The sequence below is a fragment of the Nerophis lumbriciformis genome, linkage group LG39 (genome assembly GCF_033978685.3).
Source record: "Nerophis lumbriciformis linkage group LG39, RoL_Nlum_v2.1, whole genome shotgun sequence".
Classification (NCBI taxonomy): domain Eukaryota; kingdom Metazoa; phylum Chordata; class Actinopteri; order Syngnathiformes; family Syngnathidae; genus Nerophis; species Nerophis lumbriciformis.
The window spans coordinates 5,010,736-5,035,634 of NC_084586.2; the positions used below are offsets into that span (position 1 = coordinate 5,010,736).

General features: G+C 41.9%; 2 protein-coding genes across 6 annotated transcripts in view; one reads left to right on the top strand and one right to left on the bottom strand.

Annotated features, from left to right (window-relative positions):
- Positions 1-3,338, top strand: part of sgtb (small glutamine rich tetratricopeptide repeat co-chaperone beta) — a 14,323-nt gene extending 10,985 nt beyond the window's left edge. For both annotated transcript variants that reach the window (XM_061932050.2, XM_072912728.1), the window contains 5 exons: positions 2,706-2,768; positions 2,837-2,874; positions 2,956-3,039; positions 3,122-3,242; positions 3,310-3,338. In XM_061932050.2, the coding sequence (XP_061788034.1) occupies positions 2,706-2,768; positions 2,837-2,874; positions 2,956-3,039; positions 3,122-3,233 (297 nt within the window). In that variant the 3' untranslated portion in view covers positions 3,234-3,242; positions 3,310-3,338. The remainder of the gene's footprint in view (positions 1-2,705; positions 2,769-2,836; positions 2,875-2,955; positions 3,040-3,121; positions 3,243-3,309) is intronic.
- trappc13 (trafficking protein particle complex subunit 13) overlaps positions 3,205-24,899 on the bottom strand; it is a 27,991-nt gene continuing 6,296 nt past the window's right edge. The window contains exons 6-14 of one of the 4 annotated variants that reach the window (XM_061932043.1): positions 19,755-19,827; positions 19,569-19,613; positions 19,360-19,377; positions 13,979-14,112; positions 13,711-13,909; positions 13,547-13,647; positions 10,034-10,181; positions 7,682-7,765; positions 3,205-3,363 (exon numbers count right to left, since the gene is read on the bottom strand). In XM_061932043.1, coding sequence (XP_061788027.1) covers positions 3,205-3,363; positions 7,682-7,765; positions 10,034-10,181; positions 13,547-13,647; positions 13,711-13,909; positions 13,979-14,112; positions 19,360-19,377; positions 19,569-19,613; positions 19,755-19,827 — 961 coding nt within the window. Of the gene's footprint in view, positions 3,364-7,681; positions 7,766-7,871; positions 8,154-10,033; positions 10,182-13,546; positions 13,648-13,710; positions 13,910-13,978; positions 14,113-19,359; positions 19,378-19,568; positions 19,614-19,754; positions 19,828-24,899 lie in introns of those variants that run through there. The other 3 variants (XM_061932044.1, XM_061932045.1, XM_061932046.1) reach the window with 3 other exon arrangements.

Sequence of the window (24,899 nt, forward strand, 5' to 3'; positions counted from 1 at the left end):
GAAAGGGGGTAAATCACGGAGGGGAACCAATCAGAACTGCTGTCTTTGTAAGGCACGGTGTTTTGATTGTTTACTGGGAGAACAAGGCACACCTGACTACAGTACAGTGGAACCTTGATTTACGAACCCCTCTATATGCCAACTTTTCGATTTACGAATTTCTAGATCGTGCCAAATATGCCTCTGTGTGCGATTCATGTCTCTGAGGACAAACCTTTTACACAGGCGCCTGCAAGCAAGAATGCAGGGCAAAACATTGCAGTTTTGTCCATTTTGCTAACTCAATAAGAGTCCCCAAAACTCAACACACCAGCATGGAAAGAAGAAGGGAATCACTGTGGCGTAAAAAAAAAATAGACCATTCATGGCACACACAAGCATGACCATAGCACAGCACAGTAAGTAACACGTTTTAATTGTGATAAAGCCGGTCTTTTCTCTGAAAAGATGCCCGAACAGAAATATATCACAGCGAAAGAGAAGACACTATTTCTTCTCTCATTCCAGAGCAGCCCTTTACTCTTACTAGAGCACAAAAATACAGACACGTACAGCTCCCCTCTCCCCTTTCTTTTTCTCTCCCTCTGTCTACTCCTTTCTCGTCTGTTCTTTGCCATTGTTAATGTGTATGCATTTTACTTTTTAAAATGTTTATTATTGTAGAAATATGGTTGTTAAATTTAGGGATTTGTGACTTCTGCGTGTGTGTGCACGTATTGGCAGAGCCGACCATATAGCAGCTTGTTGTTGTTGTTTTGTCATTTTTATTACACAGAAAGTTGATCCATCACCCCCTTAGTTATGTTTGTTTGATTTACTGTACTGTATATCACTTTATATTGGGATCAAAGTGTGCATATCTTAACTAAAATAGGGACTTTTTGTCGAGGCTAGAACTAGAGATGTCCGATAATATCGGATTGCCGATATTATCAGCCGATAAATGCTTTAAAATGTAATATCGGAAATTATCGGTATCGGTTTCAAAAAGTAAAATGTATGACTTTTTAAAACGCCGCTGCACAAAGTGGTACACGGACGTAGGGAGAAGTACAGAGCGCCAATAAACCTTAAAGGCACTGCCTTTGCGTGCCGGCCCAATCACATAATATCTACGACTTTTCACTCACACAAGTGAATGCAAGCATACTTGGTCAACAGCCATACAGGTCACACTGAGGGTGGCCGTATAAACAACTTTAACACTGTTACAAATATGCGCCACACTGTGAACCCACACCAAACAAGAATGACAAACACATTTCGGGAGAACATCTGCTCCGTAACACAACATAAACACAACAGAACAAATACCCAGAACCCCTTGCAGCACTAACTCTTCCGGGACGATACAATACACACCCCCCGCTGCTACCCCCCTCCACCTCAACCCCGCCCACTCCCAACCCCGCCCACCTCAACCTCCTCATGCTCTCTCAGGGAGAGCATGTCCCAAATTCCAAGCTGCGGTTTTGAGGCATGTTAAAAAAAAAAGCGCTTTGTGACTTCAATAATAAATATGGCAGTGCCATGTTGGCATTTTTTTCTATAACTTGAGTTGATTTATTTTGGAAAACCTTGTTATAAATGATAAATGGGTTGTACTTGTATAGCGCTTTTCTACCTTCAAGGTACTCAAAGCGCTTTGACACTACTTCCACATTTACCCATTCACACACACATTCACACACTGATGGAGGGAGCTGCCATGCAAGGCGCTAACCAGCACCCATCAGGAGCAAGGGTGAAGTGTCTTGCTCAGGACACAACGGACATGACGAGGTTGGTACTAGGTGGGGATTGAACCAGGCACCCTCGGGTCGCGCACGGCCACTCTTCCACTGCGCCACGCCGTCCCGTTGTTACATTGTTTAATGCATCCAGTGGGGCATCACAACAAAATTAGGCATAATAATGTGTTAATTCCACGACTGGATATATCGGTATCGGTTGATATTGGAATTGGTAATTAAGAGTTGGACAATATCGGGATATTGGCAAAAAAGCCATTATCGGACATCTCTAGCTAGAACCCTTTATTCATATTTACATTGTTACGGGGAACTTTGCCTCTCTATACAAACTTTGTTATTTACAAACCATGGTAAGAACCAATTAAGTTCGTAAATCGAGGTTCTACTGTATATCTTCTGCACCCGGAAGAAAGAGAAGAGAAGAGAAGACATATGGATGCGCTTTACTTTTGCCGCGGGAGACAACAACAAACACACGTTGTAAACCCTGTGGCTCGATTTTCTCGAGTAAAAATTCAACCAACTTAAAGCGCTGTCTGCAGGCTAAGTATTTAGGCCGAAACTAATATTTTGAAATAACTTATACTGAACTGAATTACTGTTAATATTAAAGACGGTAGAGCGGGAGCAAGACCGATTACTCTACCACTAATTTTGTTTTACACCATGGACGAGCTTGCCCGGATACCAGTACAGTGCACTTTGATCAATGTCCTTGGCACACTGTTCAGTTAGTTGCACAACTTGACAACCCAAAAGACCAGATTTGTCATTTTTCAAGCAAACTGAAATGTTGAGGAATTTAGTTGAGTGAAACTAGACTAAAACTAAATCAATTTTGATGACTAAAATAGGACGAAAACCTAACTACATTTTAGTCAAAATACTATGATAAAACTAAATTAACAAATGCTGTCAAAACTTTCACTTGTCATGTTTGATGTACTACAGATTGCAGCTGGACTAGGATTTGACATGGCCAGTTTAATCAACAACCCCGCCTTCATCAGCATGGTAACCACGCCACCTCCGCCTGTTGTTTTCATAACCTGATGTTAGTCACACTCTTTTGGACATTTTAGGCAGCCAGTGTGATGCAGAACCAACAAGTCCAGCAGCTGTGAGTGTTGTCTCTATTAGCCGTTAGCTTAGCATTAAGTGCCAAGTGTGTCTCACTGTGACTTCCTCGCCGTGCTCTCAGCATGTCAGGAATGATGTCCAACGCCGTGGGCGGGCCGGCGGCCGGAGTAGGTGGACTGTCAGACATTTCCAGTTTAATTGAAGCGTAAGTACATATGGGAAAGACAAATCGCAAACAAGTGTCGACTTCGGCGAAATGATGACTTGCCTTGTCTTATGTCCACCAGAGGGCAGCAGTTTGCCCAGCAGATCCAGCAGCAGAACCCAGAGCTGATCGAGCAGCTACGGAACCACATTAGGAGCCGCTCCTTCAGCGGCAGCGCTGAGGAGCACTCGTGATCTGCTCAGGTTGGTGCACGCCGTCGCTGGGGTGGATGTTTGTCAACGCTCTCTGACGTGACCTCTTTACCTGAAGATGGGAGAGTCCCGACACCAAGATGATCCCACCCAGGCTGGATCCGAGAGAGGACTGTAAACAAACAAAAAACATGCGACACACATGAGTGACTTATCTTCAAAGTGGTCCAAAATGCTTTTTCTGGTACTCGTGACGCCATGTTTGTTCTTCTCATTCAACCCTCAGTGTTCACACGTAGAAGACGCCATCACATTTCAGACATGTTACTAGAAGTGTCGTAAGAAGGTTTTATATATACATATATATAATGGATATGACTTATAATTAATATAATTGGATATAAAGAGTATGTGAAAATTCGATTCCTACCTAGTTCACTTCTGTGACGATCTCTTTAAGTTTTGTAATCAACCAGAAATATCAAGCAGCTAAAATGCACCAACCATGGATAAGCGGAGAGGGTTTTGCATTTTCCCATCATGCTTTGTAATGGGTGTAATTTGGAATTTTTTATGGTGCAAGGACGTTTTTTTATAATTTCCAAAGTTCCGTGAGCAAGTTGTGTTATGTGTGGCCATGTCTGTTGACATTTTGTGTTGGTTAAGACTTTTTTTTTTTTCACCATGACAAGGGAAGGTTGTTTGCATTGGGTCATATAAGTAAATGCTGTGCATGTTCCACTCAGAGCATAGTTAAACATCATTGTCTTGATTTACTTGCATTTTACACTTGATGGTGACAAATTGGCAGCCTCATAGGCAGTTGAATATATTCTCCCTGCTAGCAAGATGCCGCATTTTGCTGGCCAAATTGAAGGCGTCGGCGAGCCGTAGTTTGGACATCCCTAGTTTACATAGACTAACAAGATCAGTCTGGCACGTTATTACGAGTCCCATGTAAACAAGTACATCTAGACTCTCCCAGTTGTACTTATTTAGGGCCTTATTCTCCCATTTGTGTTGTTTTAGGCACCTGAAGCATTTATCTTATTCATATCCTTCCACCTAGTGCCTCAGTCTGGAATGAAGGCGGGCTCATTACTAATGACAGTTCAATTGATAGACGCTACATTATATGTATTTTTCATTTAATTATATGTATTTTTCATTAAATAGTCACATAGTTCAATGATCATAGTCCAGGTGCATTGAACGTCTGTTAGTACCAGGATGTTCAAACACGGCAGATAAACGCACAGTCCCCTTCCACTGTGGTCGCACTCACTAGACAACGGCGTGCATTTAGATTTTTGATCGTTAATTCAATTCACAAGCAATCAGAATGGATTTGATAGTTTTCTGGAAGTTTATTTTATCATTTTATTTTAAGTGGCGTAAACTGCATCCAAACTTGTGCTATATAACGTTTCACCTTCCAGGGGCGCCGGACTTATTCCAGCCCCCTTCTTCCGTGTCAGAATTAAAGTACTTAAAGGGGTAGTATTATGATTTTTTTTCTACATTTAAAACACTTCCTTGTGGTGTAATTGGTCGAAATGTTGCATAGATTTATGTTTTACGGACCGTCTTCAAGCCTCTTTCTGACCATCTCTTAAGAATGCGCTGTTTTGTGGGCGGTCTTATTTACGTGGCTCCACTTCGACAGTGTCTTCCACCTGTTCGCCATGTAGTTTTTAGCGCTTACAGATGGATTATTAGAAATGGCAACAGCGAATGATGCATGTGCATGTACGAGCCAGTCTGCCCCACAATAAGAGAACAGAGAAAAAGAAGGAGCTTATTGACTACAATGGTGGACTCGCGCAATGCTCTTTGGGTACATTTTTACCATATATGGATAATCCGCTTTAGTCACAACTCCGAAAAACGTCACAAATCGGGCAAATTCAAAACAGTTTGTTTGGAGGAAGTATGAAGAAAGGCAAAATTGTTATATAACTATCTCCGCCATGCCTCCGTGGTTCTATTTCACATTTTCTATGCGCGATAAGATTAATCTCAGACCGGCTCGTACATGCACATGCATCCTCCGCGGTTGCCATTTCTAATACAAAATAGCGTAACTTGTATCTGTTAGTACAGTGTTTTTCCACCACTGTACCGCGGCACACTAGTGTGCCGTGAGATACAGTCTGGTGTGCCGTGGGAGATTATGCAGTTTCACCTATTTGGGTTAAAAATATTTTTTTGCAAACCAGTAATTATAATCTGCAAATAATGTGCCGTTGTTGAGTGTCTGTGCTGTCTAGAGCTCGGCAGAGTAACCATGTTATACCATACCATATCAGTAGGTGGAAGCCGGTAGCTGATTGCTTTGTAGATGTCGGGAATGACGACGAAAGTTTGTCGTGATCAGAATATGCAGACGACAGCGGTAGGCAGTGTACAGGTAAAAAGGTGTCTAATGCTTAAACCAAAAATAAACAAAAGGTCTAAGAAAAGGCATTAAAGCTTAGGGATGGCTATGTAGAACGAACCTAAAACGGAACTGGCTACAAAGTAAACAAAAACAGAATGCTGGACGACAGCAAAAACTTACAGCGTGTGGAGCAGAGACGGCGTCCACAAAGTACATCCGCACATGACATGACAACAATGTTCACAAAAAAACATAGCAACAACTTAAATATTCGTGATCGCTAAAACAAAGCAGGTGCAGGGAATAGCGCTCAAAAGAAGACATGAAACTGCACCAAAATAGGAGCGCAAGACAAGAATTAAAACACTACACACAGGAAAACACCAAAAAACTCAAAATAAGTCACGGCGTGATGTGACACGTCGTAACAGTAGGCTTACTTTGAGACAAGAGCTATAGTGATGCATGGTTGGTTATGCTTTAAATTCATATACAACACTTGCGACGACGACTTTTTATTGTCTTCTGAGTTTAAATTTTTAATGATTTCTGCTGGTGGTGTGCCTCTGGATTTTTTCAATGAAAAAAATGCGCTTTGGCTCAATAAAGGTTGAAAAACACTGTGTTAGTAGACTCCATATGAAGGCCCTAAAAGCTACAACGATGGCGGGGAGAAAGACGCCGTTGAAGTGGAGGCACGTAAATAAGACCGCCCACAAAACGGCGCAAACTGAAGAGACGGTCAGAAAGCGGCTTGAAAATAGTCTGTAAAACATAATCTATGCAATATGTTGACCAAAGAACCACCATTACATGTTATGTAGACCACAAGAAAGTGTTTTGAATGTAGGAAACAAATCATAATTAGAGATGTCCGATAATATATGCCTGCCGATATTATCGGCCGATAAATGCGTTAAATTGTAATATCGGAAATTATCGTTATCGTTTTTTTTTTATTATCGTTTTTTTTATTTTGATTAAATCAACATAAAAAACACAAGATACACTTACAATTAGTGCACCAACCCCCAAAAAAACCTCCCCCATGTACACTCATTTACACTCATTCACACAAAAGGGTTGTTTCTTTCTGTTATTAATATTCTGATTCCTACATTATATATCAATATATATCAATACAGTCTGCAAGGGATACAGTCCGTAAGCACACATGATTGTGCGTGCTGCTGGTCTACTAATAGTACTAACCTTTAACAGTTAATTTTACTCATTTTCATTAATTACTAGTTTCTATGTAACTGTTTTTATATTGTTTTACTTTCTTTTTTATTCAAGAAAATGTTTTTAATTTATTTATCTTATTTTATTTTAGATTTTTTTTTAAAAAGTACCTTATTTTCACCATACCTGGTTGTCCAAATTAGGCATAATAATGTGTTAATTCCACGACTGTATATATCGGTTGATATCGGTATCGGTAATTAAAGAGTTGGGCAATATTGGAATATCGGATATCAGCAAAAAGCCATTATCGGACATCCCTAATCATAATATGACGTTTTAAGTCGACGGGAGAATATGTGGGGGGAGAGATTTGACAGGGAGCATCTTGGACAAAGGCGCAGTGAGACTTAAACCGACACGTAGCCAGAATCCGCGTAGCTGCGCACCTTTTCCCCCCACCTGAGCACATGGGAGAAAGGGACCCTTCGACTTTTGCTCGAGGTCAAACCATAGATTGAAATTCTCAAGCAAACGCCGCACAGCGTGGCTTTACGACGGCCTTATACTCGCCGAATAGATGCATCCGACTTCTAGAATGGTGGTGTCTTCATCTTGGAACACTGAGGCCTCACAGCCAAGTTATTCTATCGAACACGTGACCGACACGCGTGTTGTCCGCAGCCTGCATTGTGACGTCATTGCACTTTAGCACCACGTAATAAATCACAAGTAGCCCCTCCCTTTAAGATTGTATTATGTTTTGAGGATGTAGTCCAAGTGTTAAGGTGGCTCCTCCTGCATGCTTTAAAATCTGGAATTTGGCATCAGATGCTCTATGGAAACAATTAGCAACTGCTGGGCCAGGAAGACGCTTCCTCCAATCACTTGTCCGAATAAATAAATGTCCTGGAATTTAACTCACTCTTTGTTCTCTTCTGTCATCTTCATTGGATATCCGCCACAGGAAATGGGTTGCACACACTTGCCACTTCATTAGGTACACCGTCTGATGAGAGAAATAGCAATTAATATTTGGTCAAAAAGTCCTAAAATACTCGAGTTGTTTTCCTAAGCACACAAAAATATCAATAGGCTTCTTAACATGATTCACACAGATTTTATTAACATTTATTCACATGTACATCATTCTTTTCAACATTATTCACATTCATTTGCAAGCTAAAACCCAGCCAGCGTCGTCCTCTTTAAGTGTTGCATTGCGAGGTCCACAGTTGGTCCGTTAGCGTCTTTAAAAAAAAAAAAAAAAAAGAAGTGCTAAAAAGGAGCTAAGAAAGGTGGCCATTATGCGGACACACCACACACACTTGAGCCACGTCGTCGTACTCGTACGTCCTCTTTAGAAACGAGTCTGTCAGTCTCAGGCCAGAAATGCTCTGAAATAAAACAACAACGTGATGTGACGGACAGACTCAGTACTGTACACACACACGACACATTTCTTTGAGCTAATTTTGCCACCGTACACCTCAGTTATGTACAGTAACTTGGTACTTGTGTGACACATGCTAAATGTTAGCATGCTAATATTAAGTTAGCGTGTGCTAATTACCAAGTTATATGACTCTAAGGGGGAAGCTTAAAAAATTAGCTTAAAAACTTAGTATGCTAATGTTAGCAACAGCCGAAAAATTTGCCTAAAAAGTTAGCAGTGCTCTTTTATCCTGCACTACCATGAATTCCGTTCTTATCTGTACTGCAAAGTTCAAATTTGAATGACAATAAAAGGAAGTCTAAGTCTAAGTAACATTAGTATGCTAACAGTTACCATGTGCCACATAAATGTGATATGATTCTAAAGTGTACACCGGAAAACCTGGATAAATTTTTTAGCATGCTAACAGTTAGCATGGGTCAAGTACCAAGTTACATGACTGAGGTGTATGCTTGAAACGTTGCCTTAAAAGGTAGCACGCTAATGTTAGCATGCTATCATGCAAACAGTTACCATGTGTCACGTACCAAGTTATGTGACTCTAAGGTGTGCATCGGCTGAATTGGCTAAAAAGAGTTAGCATATTAATGCTAGCATGCTATTGTTGGCATGTTTACAGTTGAGCATTTGTCACGTATCAAGTAATATGACTGAGGTGTACGGTGGAAATATTGGCTAACAAAGTTAGCATGCAAACTTTAGCTAGCTATGTTAATGTTAGTATGCGTCAAGTACCAAGTTATATTATTCTGAGGTGTACGGCGAAAAAATTGGCTTAAACAGTTAGCACGCTAATGTTAGCATGCTATCATGTTAACATTAGCATGCTACCAGTTACCATGTGTCACGTACCAAGCTACATGAATTTAGGCTGTACATCATACTTGCCAACCCTCCCGGATTTTCCGGAAGACTCCCGAAATTCAGTGCCTCCCCCACCCCCCACCCCCACCCCTACCTCCCGAAATCGGAGGTCTCAAGGTTGGCAAGTATGCTGTACATCGGCAAAATTGGCTAGAAAAGTTAGCATGTTAATACTAGCATGCTAACATTGGCATGTTTACAGTTACCGTGTATCACGTACCAAGTTATATGACTGAGGTGTATGGCAGCAAAATTGGCTAAAAAGTAAGTATGATAATGTTAGCATGCTAACAGTTAGCATGTGTCATGTACCAAGTTACATGACTCTGAGGTGTACGCCTGAAAAATTGCCTCAAAAGGTAGCACGCATGCTATCATGCAAACAGTTACCATGTGTCAAGTACCAAGTTATGTGACTCTAAGGTGTGCATCGGCTGAATTGGCTAAAAAAGTTAGCATGTTAAGGCTAGCACGCTATTGTTGGCATGTTTACAATTAGCATTTGTCACGTACCAAGTAATAAGACTGAGGTGTACGGTGGAAAAATCGGCAAAGAAAATGAGCATGCTAACATTACCATGTTAACGTTAGCATGCGTCAAGTATCAAGTTATAGGATTCTGGTTTAAACAGTTAGCACGCTGTTTAATGTTAACATTAGCATGCTACCAGTTACCATGTGTCACGTACCAAGTTACCCGGTACATGAATTTAGGCTGTACATCGGCAAAATTGGCTAGAAAAGTTAGCATGTTATCGTTAGCATGCTAATGTTGGCATGTTTACAGTTACCATGTGTCACATACCAAGTTATATGACTAAGGTGTACATTGGCAAAATTTGCTGAAGAAGTCAGCATGCGTCACGTACCAAGTTATATGACTGAGGTGTATGCCGGCAAAATTGACTAATAAGTTAGTATGATAATGTTAGTGCAAAGTGGAATAAAGTCGTGTACCTGCAGACCCTGCATGGACGACAGCAGCGTTAGCGGGAGGGAGAGCGAGGCGGCGGGGCTGAGCTTCCCCAAGGCTCGGCCCGACACGCCGCACCAGTGTATGCAAGACGTGTTGCACATGTCAAGAACCAGGTCCATGGTCCTTTCACTGCAACACACGCAATAACGTAAATGACCGCCACAACCACAACACCAGGGGGAGCTACACAAACCACGTCAAACCCAGATTCTGATCTACAAACCCCGTTTCCATATGAGTTGGGAAATTGTGTTAGATGTAAATATAAACGGAATACAATGATTTGCAAATCATTTTCAACCCATATTCAGTTGAATATGCTACAAAGACAACATATTTGATGTTCAAACTGATAAACATTTTTATTTTTTGCAAATAATCATTAACTTTAGAATTTGATGCCAGCAACAAGCGACAAAGAAGTTGGGAAAGGTGGCAATAAATACTGATAAAGTTGAGGAATGCTCATCAAACACATATTTGGAACATCCCACAGGTGAACAGGCTAATTGGGAACAGGTGGGTGCCATGATTGGGTATAAAAGTAGATTCCATGAAATGCTCAGTCATTCACAAACAAGGATGGGGCGAGGGTCACCACTTTGTCAACAAATGCGTGAGCAAATTGTTGAACAGTTTAAGAAAAACCTTTCTCAACTACCGTATTTTCCGCACTATTAGCCGCACCTAAAAACCACAAATTTACTCAAAAGCTGACAGTGCGGCTTTTAACCCGGTGCGCTTTATATATGGATTAATATTAAGATTCATTTTCATAAAGTTTCGGTCTCGCAACTACGGTAAACAGCCGCCATCTTTTTTCCCCGTAGAAGAGGAAGTGCTTCTTCTTCTACGCAAGCAACCGCCAAGGTAAGCACCCGCCCCCATAGAACAGGAAGCGCTTCTTCTTCTACTGTAAGCAACCACCCGCCCGCGTAGAAGAAGAAAAAGCGCGCGGATATTACCGTACGTTTCATTTCCTTTGTGTGTTTACATCTGTAAAGACCACAAAATGGCTCCTACTAAGCGACAGGGATCCGGTTCATGAAAAGACGCAATCTCTCCATCCGCACACGGATTACTATTTCACAGCAACTGCCTGAAGACTTTCAAGAAAAGCTGGCTACTTTCCGTGCATATTGTAAAAACAAGATAGCTGAAAAAAAGATCCGGCCAGAGAACATTAACATTATCAACATGGACGAGGTTCCACTGACTTTTGATATTCCTGTGAACCGCACTGTGGATACAACGGGAGCACGTACGGTGAATATTCGCACCACAGGGAATGAGAAGTCATCCTTCACTGTGGTTCTAGCTTGCCATGCTAATGGCCAGAAACTTCCACCCATGGTGATATTCAAAAGGAAGACCTTGCCAAAAGAGACCTTTCCAGCCGGCGTCATCATAAAAGCTAACTCGAAGGGATGGATGAAGAAAAGATGAGCGAGTGGTTAAGGTAAGTTTAAGTTTACGCGAAGAGGCCGGGTGGCTTTTTTCACGCAGCTCCGTCCATGTTGATATACGACTCCATGCGCGCCCACATCACGCTGGTTTTAATATATTATTAAAGTTTGACTGACCTATTTGACTGTTTTTTTGACATTCCTTTAGCGCAGTTAGATGCGGCTTACAACACGGGGCGGCTTATAGGTGGACAAAGTTTTGAAATATGCCGTTCATTGAAGGCGCGGCTTATAACCCAGGGCGCCTTATGGTGCGGAAAATACGGTAGCTATTGCAAGGAATTTAGGGATTTCACCATCTACGGTCCGTAATATCATCAAAGGGTTCAGAGAATCTGGAGAAATCACTGCACGTAAGCAGCTAAGCCCGTGACCTTCGATCCCTCAGGATGTACTGCATCAACAAGCGACATCAGTGTGTAAAGGATATCACCACATGGGCTCAGGAACACTTCAGAAACCCACTGTCAGCAACTACAGTTGGTCGCTACATCTGTAAGTGCAAGTTAAAACTCTCCTATGCAAGGCAAAAACCGTTTATCAACAACACCCAGAAACGCCGTCACTTCGCTGGGTCTGAGCTCATCTAAGATAGACTGATACAAAGTGGAAAAGTGTTCTGTGGTCTGACGAGTCCACATTTCAAATTGTTTTTGGAAACTGTGGACGTTGTGTCCTCCGGACCAAAGAGGAAAAGAACCATCCGGATTGTTATAGGCGCAAAGTTGAAAAGCCAGCATCTGTGATGGTGTGGGGGTGTATTAGTGCCCAAGACATGGGTAACTTACACATCTGTGAAGGCGCCATTAATGCAGAAAGGTACATACAGGTTTTGGAGCAACATATGTTGCCATCCAAGCAACGTTACCATGGACGCCCCTGCTTATTTCAGCAAGACAATGCCAAGCCACGTGTTACATCAACGTGGCTTCATAGTAAAAGAGTGCGGGTACTAGACTGGCCTGCCTGTAGTCCAGACCTGTCTCCCATTGAAAATATGTGGCGCATTATGAAGCCTAAAATACCACAGCGGAGACCCCCGGACTGTTGAACAACGTAAGCTGTACATCAAGCAAGAATGGGAAAGAATTCCACCTGAGAAGCTTAAAAAATGTGTCTCCTCAGATCCCAAACGTTTACTGAGTGTTGTTAAAAGGAAAGGCCATGTAACACAGTGGTGAACATGCCCTTTCCCAACTTTTTTGTCACGTGTTGCAGCCATGAAATTCTAAGTTGATTATTATTTGCAAAAAAAAATAAAGTTTATGACTTTGAACATCAAATATCTTGTCTTTGTAGTGCATTCAATTGAATATGGGTTGAAAAGGATTTGCAAATCATTGTATTCCGTTTATATTTACATCCAACACAATTTCCCAACTCATATGGAAACGGGGTTTGTAACAAAGGTCTTAACTCATTCTCCTTCTATGCCACATCAATATGGAATGCACTCCCAACAGGTGTAAAAGAAAGTGCATCTCTATCCTCCTTCAAAACCGCACTAAAAGAACACCTCCAGGCAACTACAACCCTAGACTAACACCCTCCCCCCTCCCTCCCCGGATTGTAATTAATCAAATGTATATACTTGTTCTTATGCTTTCTGAGCTCACTATGTTCACTGCTCGCTGTACATATCCTACCAAGTCAGACCTACACTGTTTCAATGTCCATTTCTCAGATGATATAATTGTTGATGACTGAAGTGCTGATATCAACCAAACCTAACCACCTGCCCCCGCCCCAACCCCCTCCACATCCCACCCCCCGGATTGTAAATAATGTAAATAATTCAATGTATATACTCTGATGATTAACTTCTGTGATGCCTGTATTATGCTGATAGTATATATTTATACCATGATTGATTAACGTGGACCCCGACTTAAACAGGTTGAAAAACTTATTCGGGTGTTACCATTTAGTGGTCAATTGTACGGAATATGTACTGCACTGTGCAATCTACTAATAAAAGTCTCAATCAATCAAAGGAGCAGAGATGGCGGCCAGGAGGCACTCACTGACCTGCAGTTTGTGATTTTACAGCTGATGTCGAATGGTTCTTCCAGGTTGACCGTGTCAGGAATGGTCTCCATGGACAGTCGGATGTCTCCGTAGCCTGGAGCCTGGGAGACCGTACGACATGTGTTATTCTAGTGACAATTAGCGAACAGGCATGCTGACAGCACCATTCTCTGCAGCTGGCTGGTCTGCAGCCGTCCTCTCTCCCCCAGGTTGGTCTTCCACACGATGTCCAGCTTCCCGATCACCGTCACGCCCTTGATGACGCCGGCCTTCTCGGCGTACTCGGGCTTGGGCTTCAGGCAGTAGAGGTACTGCCGCGTGTCCATGGGCTGCAGGTAGGACATCTTCCCAAACGTCGACACCCTGGTAGGACGAGAAGGGGTCAGGTCGACCTTTGACCCCGCGCGGCGTCTCACGTCAAGACACACGTACCCTTGGTCTTGGAGGGTGACCGTGTTGAGCTCGCTCACGTTGTACATCATGGAAGGTTCCAGGGACACCTTCTCCATGAACATGGGGGATGTGGTGATGTTCTGGATCTGAGCCTCCAGGAACACCTCGTCTGTCTGCCGTGACAACAAGTCACCTCAGAGGGGGGAGGGGGTCAACGTGCTGGCAGGAGGCGGGTTAGGATGTTTAACCCTCGCACGCCCAAAGCTTGACTCTAGAGATGTCCAATAATGGCTTTTTTGCCGATATCCGATATTGTCCAACTCTTAATTACCGATTCCGATATCAACCGATACCGATATATACAGTTGTGGAATTAACACATTATTATGCCTAATTTTGTTGTGATGCCCCGCTGGATGCATTAAACAATGTAACAAGGTTTTCCAAAATAAATCAACTCAAGTTATGGAAAAAAGTGCCAACATGGCACTGCCATATTTATTATTGAAGTCACAAAGTGCTTTATTTTTTTTTAACATGCCTCAAAACAGCAGCTTGGAATTTGGGACATGCTCTCCCTGAGAGAGCATGAGGTGGTTGAGGTTAGGCGGGGTTGGGGGGTAGGAGGTAGCGGGGGGTGTATATTGTAGCGTCCCAGAAGAGTTAGTGCTGCAAGGGGTTCTGGGTATTTGTTCTGTTGTGTTACAGTGCGAATGTTCTCCCGAAATGTGTTTGTCATTCTTTTTTGGTGTGGGTTCACAGTGTGGCGCATATTTGTAACAGTGTTAAAGTTGTTTATACGGCCACCCTCAGCCTGTATGGCTGTTGACCATATGGCATTCACTTGTGTGTGTGAACCCGTAGATATTATGTTACTGGGCCGGCACGCAAAGGCAGTGCCTTTAAGGTTTATTGGCGCTCTGTACTTCTCCCTACGTCCGTGTACCACTCCGTACAGCGGCGTTTTAAAAAGTCATACATTTTACTTTTTGAAACCGATACTGATAATTTCCGATATTACATTCAAAAGCATTTATCGGCCGATAATATCGGCAGTCCGATATTATCGGACATCTCTACTTGACTTCGCACAATTTTGTATTTAAAACAGACACTCGTCAATTTATCCTGGTGAAGATGAACTACACTCGCGTTATTTGAAGCAATGTTAATACCGTAATTAGTATCTCTTGGGGGTAAGGAATTGCTTGTTTACAAAAAGGACGTATTAAATTAAGAACTTACTTTGTCCTCTTTTTTTAAGCAGACGGCTTTACAGATGTGTTCTGGTATTGAGAGTTGGTCCCTAACATGGCGCCCTGTCGTCACCTGAGGGGCTTTTGACCAATCATTTAAGAGATTGTCCGGCCATACGCTCTGTGATTGGTCAAAAAACCCTCACGTGACTACAGGGCGCCATGGTTGGGACCAACTCTGAAACGAGTTGTCCATACAATATACATCTTATAAGTAGACGCAGCATTGGCTGCTGTGACACGAGAAATTCGGCCGCCATCTTGAAGTGGTGATGAGGAGCCGGAGAGCAGCCTAAACTGACAGTTGACAGGTAGAAAACAAAGATGCCGGGCTGGTGTTCAGCGTTTTCCTGCTCAAATGAGCGGAATGTTGAAAATAGGAATCGGGGGATTACTTTTCACAAGTAAGATTCAACATTGACGTACTATTGGTTGTATTTTGTGAAAAGAATATTACCACAGAGTTGAGAAGGAGCAAAGATCTTCAATAGTACTGAAATCGTAGCCGCTAGCAAACAAGAGTATGACCATAATAGAATTGCTTGTCAATGAAATTATTTACATTTAAAAATGTCATACTTGAATACAGAATTTAGTTTTATTCTGAATCCAGTGAAACAGATTGGTGGTTTTAGCTGATATAAAGACTTTCAGGTGTTTATATATGTTTATGTTTAAGTATTTGGCAGACGCTTTTATCCAAAGCGACATACATAAAAAATACATATAAAACAATCACTGTAAACATTATCATTTAAGGGAAGAATGTAATACAAAATATCAATACAAAGTGTCAAGACAGAATAAACTCTCTGCTGCTGCAGCAACAGAGATACAGCCTATAGGTCCCTAAGATATATAGATATCTAATGTAGTCACACATTGTTTATGTAGGATATACGCATGTATATATATAACCTAATCATATTGTTTCTTCAACTTCAAAATAGCTGACCGTTTTCCCCCTTCTCTGGGATTATATTCCCAGTTTTGATCTCGGACGTCTGGTCACTTATAGCATATAAGAATATTCAATTACGGTACTGTTAAGCAAACTATGAATAATCAAACACGCCAAAACATGTGTCCTTTATCATAGCTACACGTATGACAAAAAACACATGAAAATCAGTGGTATTCAGTGAGGTAAGATTAATTAAATGCGCTGACAGTTCATTGCTCCTGCCAAATGAATTGCACTGAGTGGAGCGGATCACCACTCCAAGATGGCGGCCCTGTGTCTCGTCAGCGCCAGTAGGCAGTAGCGGTCTATGCGGCGTCTACTTATACGATGTCTATGGTCCATGTCTATGTGGGCTCTGTACCGAGGATGTCGTTGTGGCTTGTGCAGCCCTTTGAGACACTTGTGATTTAGGGCTATATAAATAAACATTGATTGATTGATACTCTCTCTACAGATCGTGGTATCAGTTGTGCCCTCTTGTGGCATGATGTAGTATTGTTTCCTATAGGCAGTGCCTCTGTTAAACAGCAAGTCCATCCATCAATTTTATACTGCTTGTCCCTCTCGGGGTCGCGGGAAGTGTTGCCACCTCCAATCCAATGGATAATAAGTAAGTGATTTTCATACCTACAATTCTCGTTTTTCTCTCCTATTATTTAAATTACTTATTAGGACAACGAAAAACTTGTGATCTACTTCAAAAGCATAAATCTGCCATACCTACAATTTTTCTCCGAGTAATTCCACTTGATTAAGTCTTTTCTAACATACACACTGCAAAATAATACAAGCTTGTATGATTTGTGCTGATATCGTGTCAGAATAATATCAGTATCGGCCAACACTCAAGGCTCCAATATTGGTATGGTATAAGGAGTAAAAAAGTTGCATCAAGACGCCCCAAATTTTGATCTTATAGCGCCAAATAAAAGGTATATGTCCTTATGTTGTAGTTATTATGTATATATACACACACAAATATATGTACAGTCATGGTCAAAAGTTTACATACACTTGTAAAGAACATAATGTCATGGCTGTCTTGAGTTTCCAAGAACTTCTACAACTCTTATTTTTTTGTGATAGATTGATAGGAGCACATACTTGTTGGTCACAAAAAACATTCATGAAGTTTGCTTCTTTTATGAATTTATTATGGGTCTACTGAAAATGTGAGCAAATCTGCTGGGTCAAAAGTATACATACAGCAATGTTAATATTTGCTTACATGTCCCTTGGCAAGTTTCACTGCAATAAGGCGCTTTTGGTAGCCATCCACAAGCTTCTGGCAAGCTTCTGGTTGATTTTTTGACCACTCCTCTTGACAAAACAGGTGCAGTGCAGCTAAATTTGTTGGTTTTCTGACATTGACTTGTTTCTTCAGCATTGTCCACACATTTAAGTCAGGACTTTGGGAAGGCCATTCTAAAACCTTAATTCTAGCCTGATTTAGCCATTCCTTGACCACTTTTGACATGTGTTTGTGGTCATTGTCTTGTTGGAACATCCAACTGCGCCCAAGACCCAACCTCTGGGCTGATGATTTTAGGTTGTCCTGAAGAATTTGGAGGTAATCCTCCTTTGTCATTGTCCCATTTACTCTCTGTAAAGCACCAGTTCCATTGGCAGCAAAATAGGCCCAGAGCATAATACTACCACCACCATGCTTGACATTGCTGTATGTATACTTTTGACATTAGATTTGCTCACATTTTCAGTAGACCCATATTAAATTCATAAAAGAACCAAACTTCATGAATGTTTTTTGTGACCAACACGTATGTGCTCCAATCACTCTATCACAAAAAAATAAGAGTTGTAGAAATTATTGGAAACTCATGACAGCCATGACATTATGTCCTTCACAAGTGTATGTAAACTTTTGACCACGACTGTAGCTGTGGGGAATAGGACTTTTTTTAGGAAAGATATTCAAATTAGTGGTCAGTATGTATAAGCTGGTCAAGTTTGGGCGTGGGAGGTTAAAATGAGTGAGGTGATGAAGAAGATCAAGCAGCCCCTGGCAACACAAGTCAGATGTCCCACTCCTTTCTGGTGGTCTTTGGGGTTCTTTGTGGTCAACTAAAATTTGAGTTGACGCTGAGCGAAAGCAGCCCAGATTAGTTCATGCCGCCATTCAACAGATCCAAATAGACCACCATGCGCAGCCAGCCAGGCCCTACCCCTTCATTGTTTCTTAATTGGTTCATAACATGATGACTGTGATTGAAATCTTAACCACACAATTTTTAATTGTCTTGTGAATAGGAATGGGTACCGAATCTGGTACTTTTTTGGCACCGACCGAATCCCGCCGGTTCCACCGGGCACCGATTCATATAAAATCCCACTGTGCCATGTTTCGGTACTTTGGTTGCGCGTGACGCCACACCCGTTTGCCGACTTTGCATTTCGGCAATCCCCCCAGCGGCACTGAGAGCGGACTCAGCCAAACTACCTCTAGGTAATATTGCAATTTTCAATGCCAACAAAGAATTGACTCAAAAAAGGTTCCAAAGTAAGTTAAGTAAGGCTTCACTTTTCCACAAATGCGCTAGCTTGATGCTAATATACTGTGCATTGGCTTTGCTACTGAGATGCTACTGATTAGCATTCGCGATTTCAACACCTTTAAATTTGTTAATGAAAACTACAACTAGGATGCACGTTACAATCAAACAGCTGGTGCGCAATTAGTACAATACTTCCAGTATTAACACTTTGTAGGGCGCGGCAACAGACAGCAAAGACTGAACTGACTCCTAATGCCATCTAACGTCTGCAATTGTCATATTGTCAAATGAGACTCAGGAATGTAATGATAAAACAAGATATAACAACTGGACATCATAATTAGCGCATTATTAAATGTTGCAATAAAAAATTAGATATTATCAAAAATTATTAATATTTATTAACACAAAAATCGGTATCGTATCGGTTCAAATGTGAACGGTACCCATCCCTACTTGTGAATCAAATCAAATAAACACACACACACACAAGCAGGCCAGTGCGGGAGGAGGCGAGAAGGCGTGTCGGCAGGAAGGACAAAACAACAACAGTGGAAGGTTGACGTCAAAGACAAACATGTCGCTTAATATGTTGGAACATTTGAATGCTAATCATGCTAATGCTACAAACACTTCCACTGTTGTCGTTTGTGCAGAGAAGAAGCGATGAGAACATGGGAGCATTACCACAGAACTGAGGTCACTCTAATGGAGAAAATAAAAGACAAAATGAACACATGCCAAAGATGATGACCATGAATGCTCTACTGAAGGTCCTCGACCAGAAGAACCTTGCATCTCCACTTTGGCCCATCAACATGGAGGTGCAGGGTTCCCCGGGTGGAGACCGTTCTTAGAAGCTATCTACTGACAAACATGATGACGCGCTAACCTACCTCTGCGTTGTAGAACTTTGTCTTTACGTCCAGCGGCTTCAGGACCTGATTGAAGATAGAGTGCAAGCTGAACGTCTCCATTGCTCCCCAGCCACCATAACAAACAAGTGAAAGCCAGCTCAACGTCCAGTCTGCTGTGACATGTCTCACGTCTCCTCTAATGACAACACTAAGCTCCGCCCTCACCTGGAATTTGAAGAACTTGCGAAAGTAGAGCTTCTCCCCGAACTGTGTGGTGTAGCTGACGGCGCAAACCAGGCTGCAAAAAGACATTAGTGGACATGCACAATGTTATAGAACGCAGAGTGACACCATAAAAAAACATAAAGGCATGGTCGTGGATAACCACAATGCATCCCACAGCACATCTGGCTGTTCTCATACCCACACTGAAGTCAAATGGTCAGAAAGCATGTGTTAATCACAAAGATTATTATCAAGGTTTAAGGTCAAGCTGATTACAAAAATATAAATACGAATCATATATACTGCAAAAAAGGGACTAAAAAAAAACCTAATAAAAAATGATTTACACTCAATTACGCAGTGCTAAAATAAATAAATTCCAACTAAAATAATAATAGATAATAAGATTATTTATGTTTCTTGAATAACCTTTCAATAATTAAAAAAATGAAAATAAAGCTTCACCATTTTAGTTATAATTTTTGCCACTTAAGAAACTCCTCTATGACTTAGCTCCAGACTTCTGTTTGATGTTGTCATTACTGCCGCAAGTGGTGGAAAAGTATATTACAACTGAGTACCGCAGCGGCCCATTCGGACCACAGCTGAGAAACATATTTTTAGCGGCCCTCTCGGGGGCACTCAGACTCGGGTCGCGCAATATAGACGATATAAATTTGGTCGATGATGGAGTTTTTAATACTAGATAGATAGATAGATAGATAGATAGTACTTTATTGATTGGTCAAATACAATGGTTACAATGGTCAAATACAATGGATATATGACCATATCACGATATGGTCATATCGTGATAATGCATGTTGATGACACATTCCAGCTGTGTCCTGCAAACTTGACACCAACAAGCGAACAAACGCGTCCTCAACGTAATGTAGCATTCTCGCTAAGTCAGCAATCCTCGCCTTCATTGCAGCAAATAAACTGTTTCATTATCACTGGAGGACGAGGAATAGCTAAACATGCCACACTTCGCACTGTAGAAGGTAGGACTGGGCGATACATAAAATATAGAGATGTCTGATAATATCGGACTGCCGATATTATCGGCCGATAAACTTTAAAATGTAATATCGGAAATTATCGGTATCGTAAACGTAAAAGTAAAATTTATGACTTTTTAAAACGCCGCTGTGTACACCGACGTAGGGAGAAGTACATAGCGCCAATAAACCTTAAAGGCACTGCCTTTGCGTGCCAGCCCAGTCACATAATATCTACGGTTTTTCACACACACAAGTGAATGCCACGCATACTTGGTCAACAGCCATACAGGTCACACTGAGGGTGGCCGTATAAACAACTTTAACACTGTTACAAATATGCGCCACAATGTGAACCCACACCAAACAAGAATGACAAACACATTTTGGGAGAACATCCGCACCGTAACACAACATAAACACAACAGAACAAATACCCAGAACCCCTTGCAGCACTAACTTTTCTGGGACGCTACAATATACCCCCCCCCCCCCCCCCCCCAAGCTCTCTTTCTGTTACCAATATTTCTGGTTCCTACATTATATATCAATACAGATCAATGCAGTCTGCAGGGATACAGTCCGTAAGCACACATGATTGTATTTCTTTATGACAAAAAAATAAATTAAAAAATACCCCCCCAAGCAGAGGCATGATGTGGACGTCGGGAGGGAGGCTGCGGACTCAACCTTGGTAACAGTGTTAACTTGTACCTTGCAAGCTAGCGAACAAGTTTGAGACAAAGCTGTGTGAAAAATAACTATCATTTTATCCAAAGTCAAACAGCTACCGGTAAACTTAGTTTCCATTAATTCAAGTACCTTTTAAAGCAGCGTCAATTTGCAATGCAATTAAAAAAAAGGCACGATAACAAACACTAATTGCGCGCGCACAGACACACAGCGGTGGTAACATAAGTTTAAACATACAATCTAAAAGATAGCTAACTTGTTAAGAATTAATCAATGATACAATTCTATACAGTAAATTGCATCTGCGAGAGTGCCAAAACTGCCAGGAGTTAATCAATAATCAATAATATACCAGTGTGCAGCTTTTTAACCACATCATCCTAAAATGCTTGTTTTCTTTTTGAGGAAGTTAGATTTGGAGTTTACTTGTTTGTTTTTATTGCTGCTATTTTAAATACATCCATCCACCCATCCATTTTGTACCGCTTGTCCCTTTTGGGGTCGCGGGGATGCTGGAGCCTATCACAGCTGCATTCGGGCGGAAGGCGGTGTACACCCTGGACAATCGCCCCCTCATCACAGGGCCAACACAGATAGACAGACAACATTCACACTCACATTCACACACTAGGGCCGATTTAGTGTTGCCAATCAACCTATCCCCAGGTGCATGTTTTTGGTGGTGGGAGGAAGCCGGAGTACCCGAAGGGATACATAAACCCATCCATCTATCCATCCATTTTCAACCGCTTAGTCCCTTCGGGGTCGCGGGGGGCGTTGGAGCCTATCTCAGCTACATAAACATGGTTAATAATTTTTTAGCACTTTGCCTTTTCTTTCTTTCAAATGTACAATATTTTATTAGTCATTTACATTTTTGTAACAGCTGAATGAGCAGCACAAATACAGTATAAATAAATGTTTATGAATTAATTAGTCATCTTTGTTGTTCGTAAACAAATGCCTAAAATAACCTAGAGGGGAACGGAACTTTTTGTGGAATGTTGCTTTTTGTTCACAATCATTATGAGAGCCAATAACACGTCTTTTTTAATTTTATATTAAAGATTATAAAAAAAACGCTTGAAAGATGCGGCTATGCTGGACTCTAGAAAGAGGTTCCGCAGCCTCCGAAGCAGAACCTCCAGGTTCTGTAACAGCTTCTTCCCTCAGGCCGTAAGACTCTTGAACGGATCAATATAATCCCCTCAATTCCCCCCAAAATTGGATTAACTCGCTGGAATCCATCCATCCATCCATCTTCTTCCGCTTATCCGAGGTCGGGTCGCGGGGGCAGCAGCCTAAGCAGGGAAGCCCAGACTTCCCTCTCCCCAGCCACTTCGTCCAGCTCCTCCCGGGGGATCCCGAGGCGTTCCCAGGCCAGCCGGGAGACATAGTCTTCCCAACGTGTCCTGGGTCTTCCTCGTGGCCTCCTACCGGTCGGACATGCCCTAAACACCTCCTTAGGGAGGCGCTCGGGTGGCATCCTGACCAGATGCCCGAACCACCTCATCTGGCTCCTCTCGATGCGGAGGAGCAGCGGCTTTACTTTGAGCTCCCCCCGGATGACAGAGCTTCTCACCCTATCTCTAAGGGAGAGCCCCGCCACCCGGCGCAGGAAACTCATTTCGGCCGCTTGTACCCGTGATCTTGTCCTTTCGGTCATAACCCAAAGCTCATGACCATAGGTGAGGATGGGAACGTAGATCGACCGGTAAATTGAGAGCTTTGCCTTCCGGCTCAGCTCCTTCTTCACCACAACGGATCGATACAGCGTCCGCATTACTGAAGACGCCGCACCGATCCGCCTGTCGATCTCACGATCCACTCTTCCCTCACTCGTGAACAAGACTTCGAGGTACTTGAACTCCTCCACTTGGGGCAAGATCTCCTCCCCAACCCGGAGATGGCACTCCACCCTTTTCCGGGCGAGAACCATGGACTCGGACTTGGAGGTGCTGATTCTCATCCCAGTCGCTTCACACTCAGCTGCGAACCGATCCAGTGAGAGCTGAAGATCCTGGCCAGATGAAGCCATCAGGACCAAATCATCTGCAAAAAGCAGAGACCTAATCCTGCAGCCACCAAACCGGATCCCCTCAACGCCTTGACTGCGCCTAGAAATTCTGTCCATAAAAGTTATGAACAGAATCGGTGACTCGCTGGAATATAAAGACAATATAACATAAATCCATAAACCTGGATGCATATGCAAAAGTGCAATATATTTATCTGTACAGTAATCTATGTATTTATATCTGCACCTTATTGCTCTTTTATCCTGCACTACCATGAGCTAATGCAACGAAATTTCGTTCTTATCTGTACTGTAAAGTTCAAATATGAATGACAATAAAAAGGAAGTCTAAGTCTAAGTTTAATGGTAGTCACCGTAGTAGCCTTCAAAGCCCTCTAAAACAACTACAAAACCCGACATCAATGTTTTATATACACAGTGCAAGTATATATACAGTATAATGTAGTAACAGACACGATCATAACCATATGTAATATGTACAATATTTACCGTATTTTGGTCTTCGAAACTTCTGTCAACAACCCTTTCCGGATACAAACACACGGGTGTGTTCTCATCATGGCACATTTGGTAACAAACAACGAAGACGACTATTTTTGGACAAATGAGGATTCACAACCTTATCTGTTTTAACCTGAATATACGGAGGATGAACTACTGCTTCTAGAAGCAAGCACAAAGGAAGAGTGAGATGTTGGAGAAAACAAAATCCGATAGAGTGAGTTGAAAGTGAATCAAAGCTGCAAAATGTGAAACTTCAAGACAAGCTATTTCGACATAAATGGAGTGCTTACCTGTTATAACTGGAAAAAACGTCCTTGGCCAGCTGGACTAAAAAGACAACTGTCCATCGAGTGAGTCACACTTAATATTGATCATGATACACGCAGCACGTCATGCGTGTTATTACAACTACAGTACATACGCTTTCTGGCTAGCTCTGTACAAACAAAACATGAAATAATACTTTACAGATATTGTAATATGATTGTTCATGTTTTTCACTCAGTACAGATTGGTGTTGTATTGCAGTGTTGTACATTACAAACTCAAACGCGTTTTGTGCTGACGTAGAAGCAAACTTATTTCTTGCCGTAGTTAGTTTCTACGGCTAATACCGGAGCACGCCGATGTGTTACAACGCTAGAAAAAGAGTTCCTCAGTGTTCACTCTAACAATGAAAATGTCGCTACAGTTTGGTTGTTATACAGGGTACAGAAAGATAACAGCCAACAAGAACGAGCCGTTTTTTATATTTAAACCTTTTGTCTTGTTGTCTCTTATACTGTAAGGATTGTGAACGATAGGCAAAATTCCCCCAAAAGTGCCGTTCCCCTTTAAGCTGCATTTAAAAGTCGATGAAAAAAAATGTAACCATTAAATAGCTGTACACTTTATAATTCGACTTGT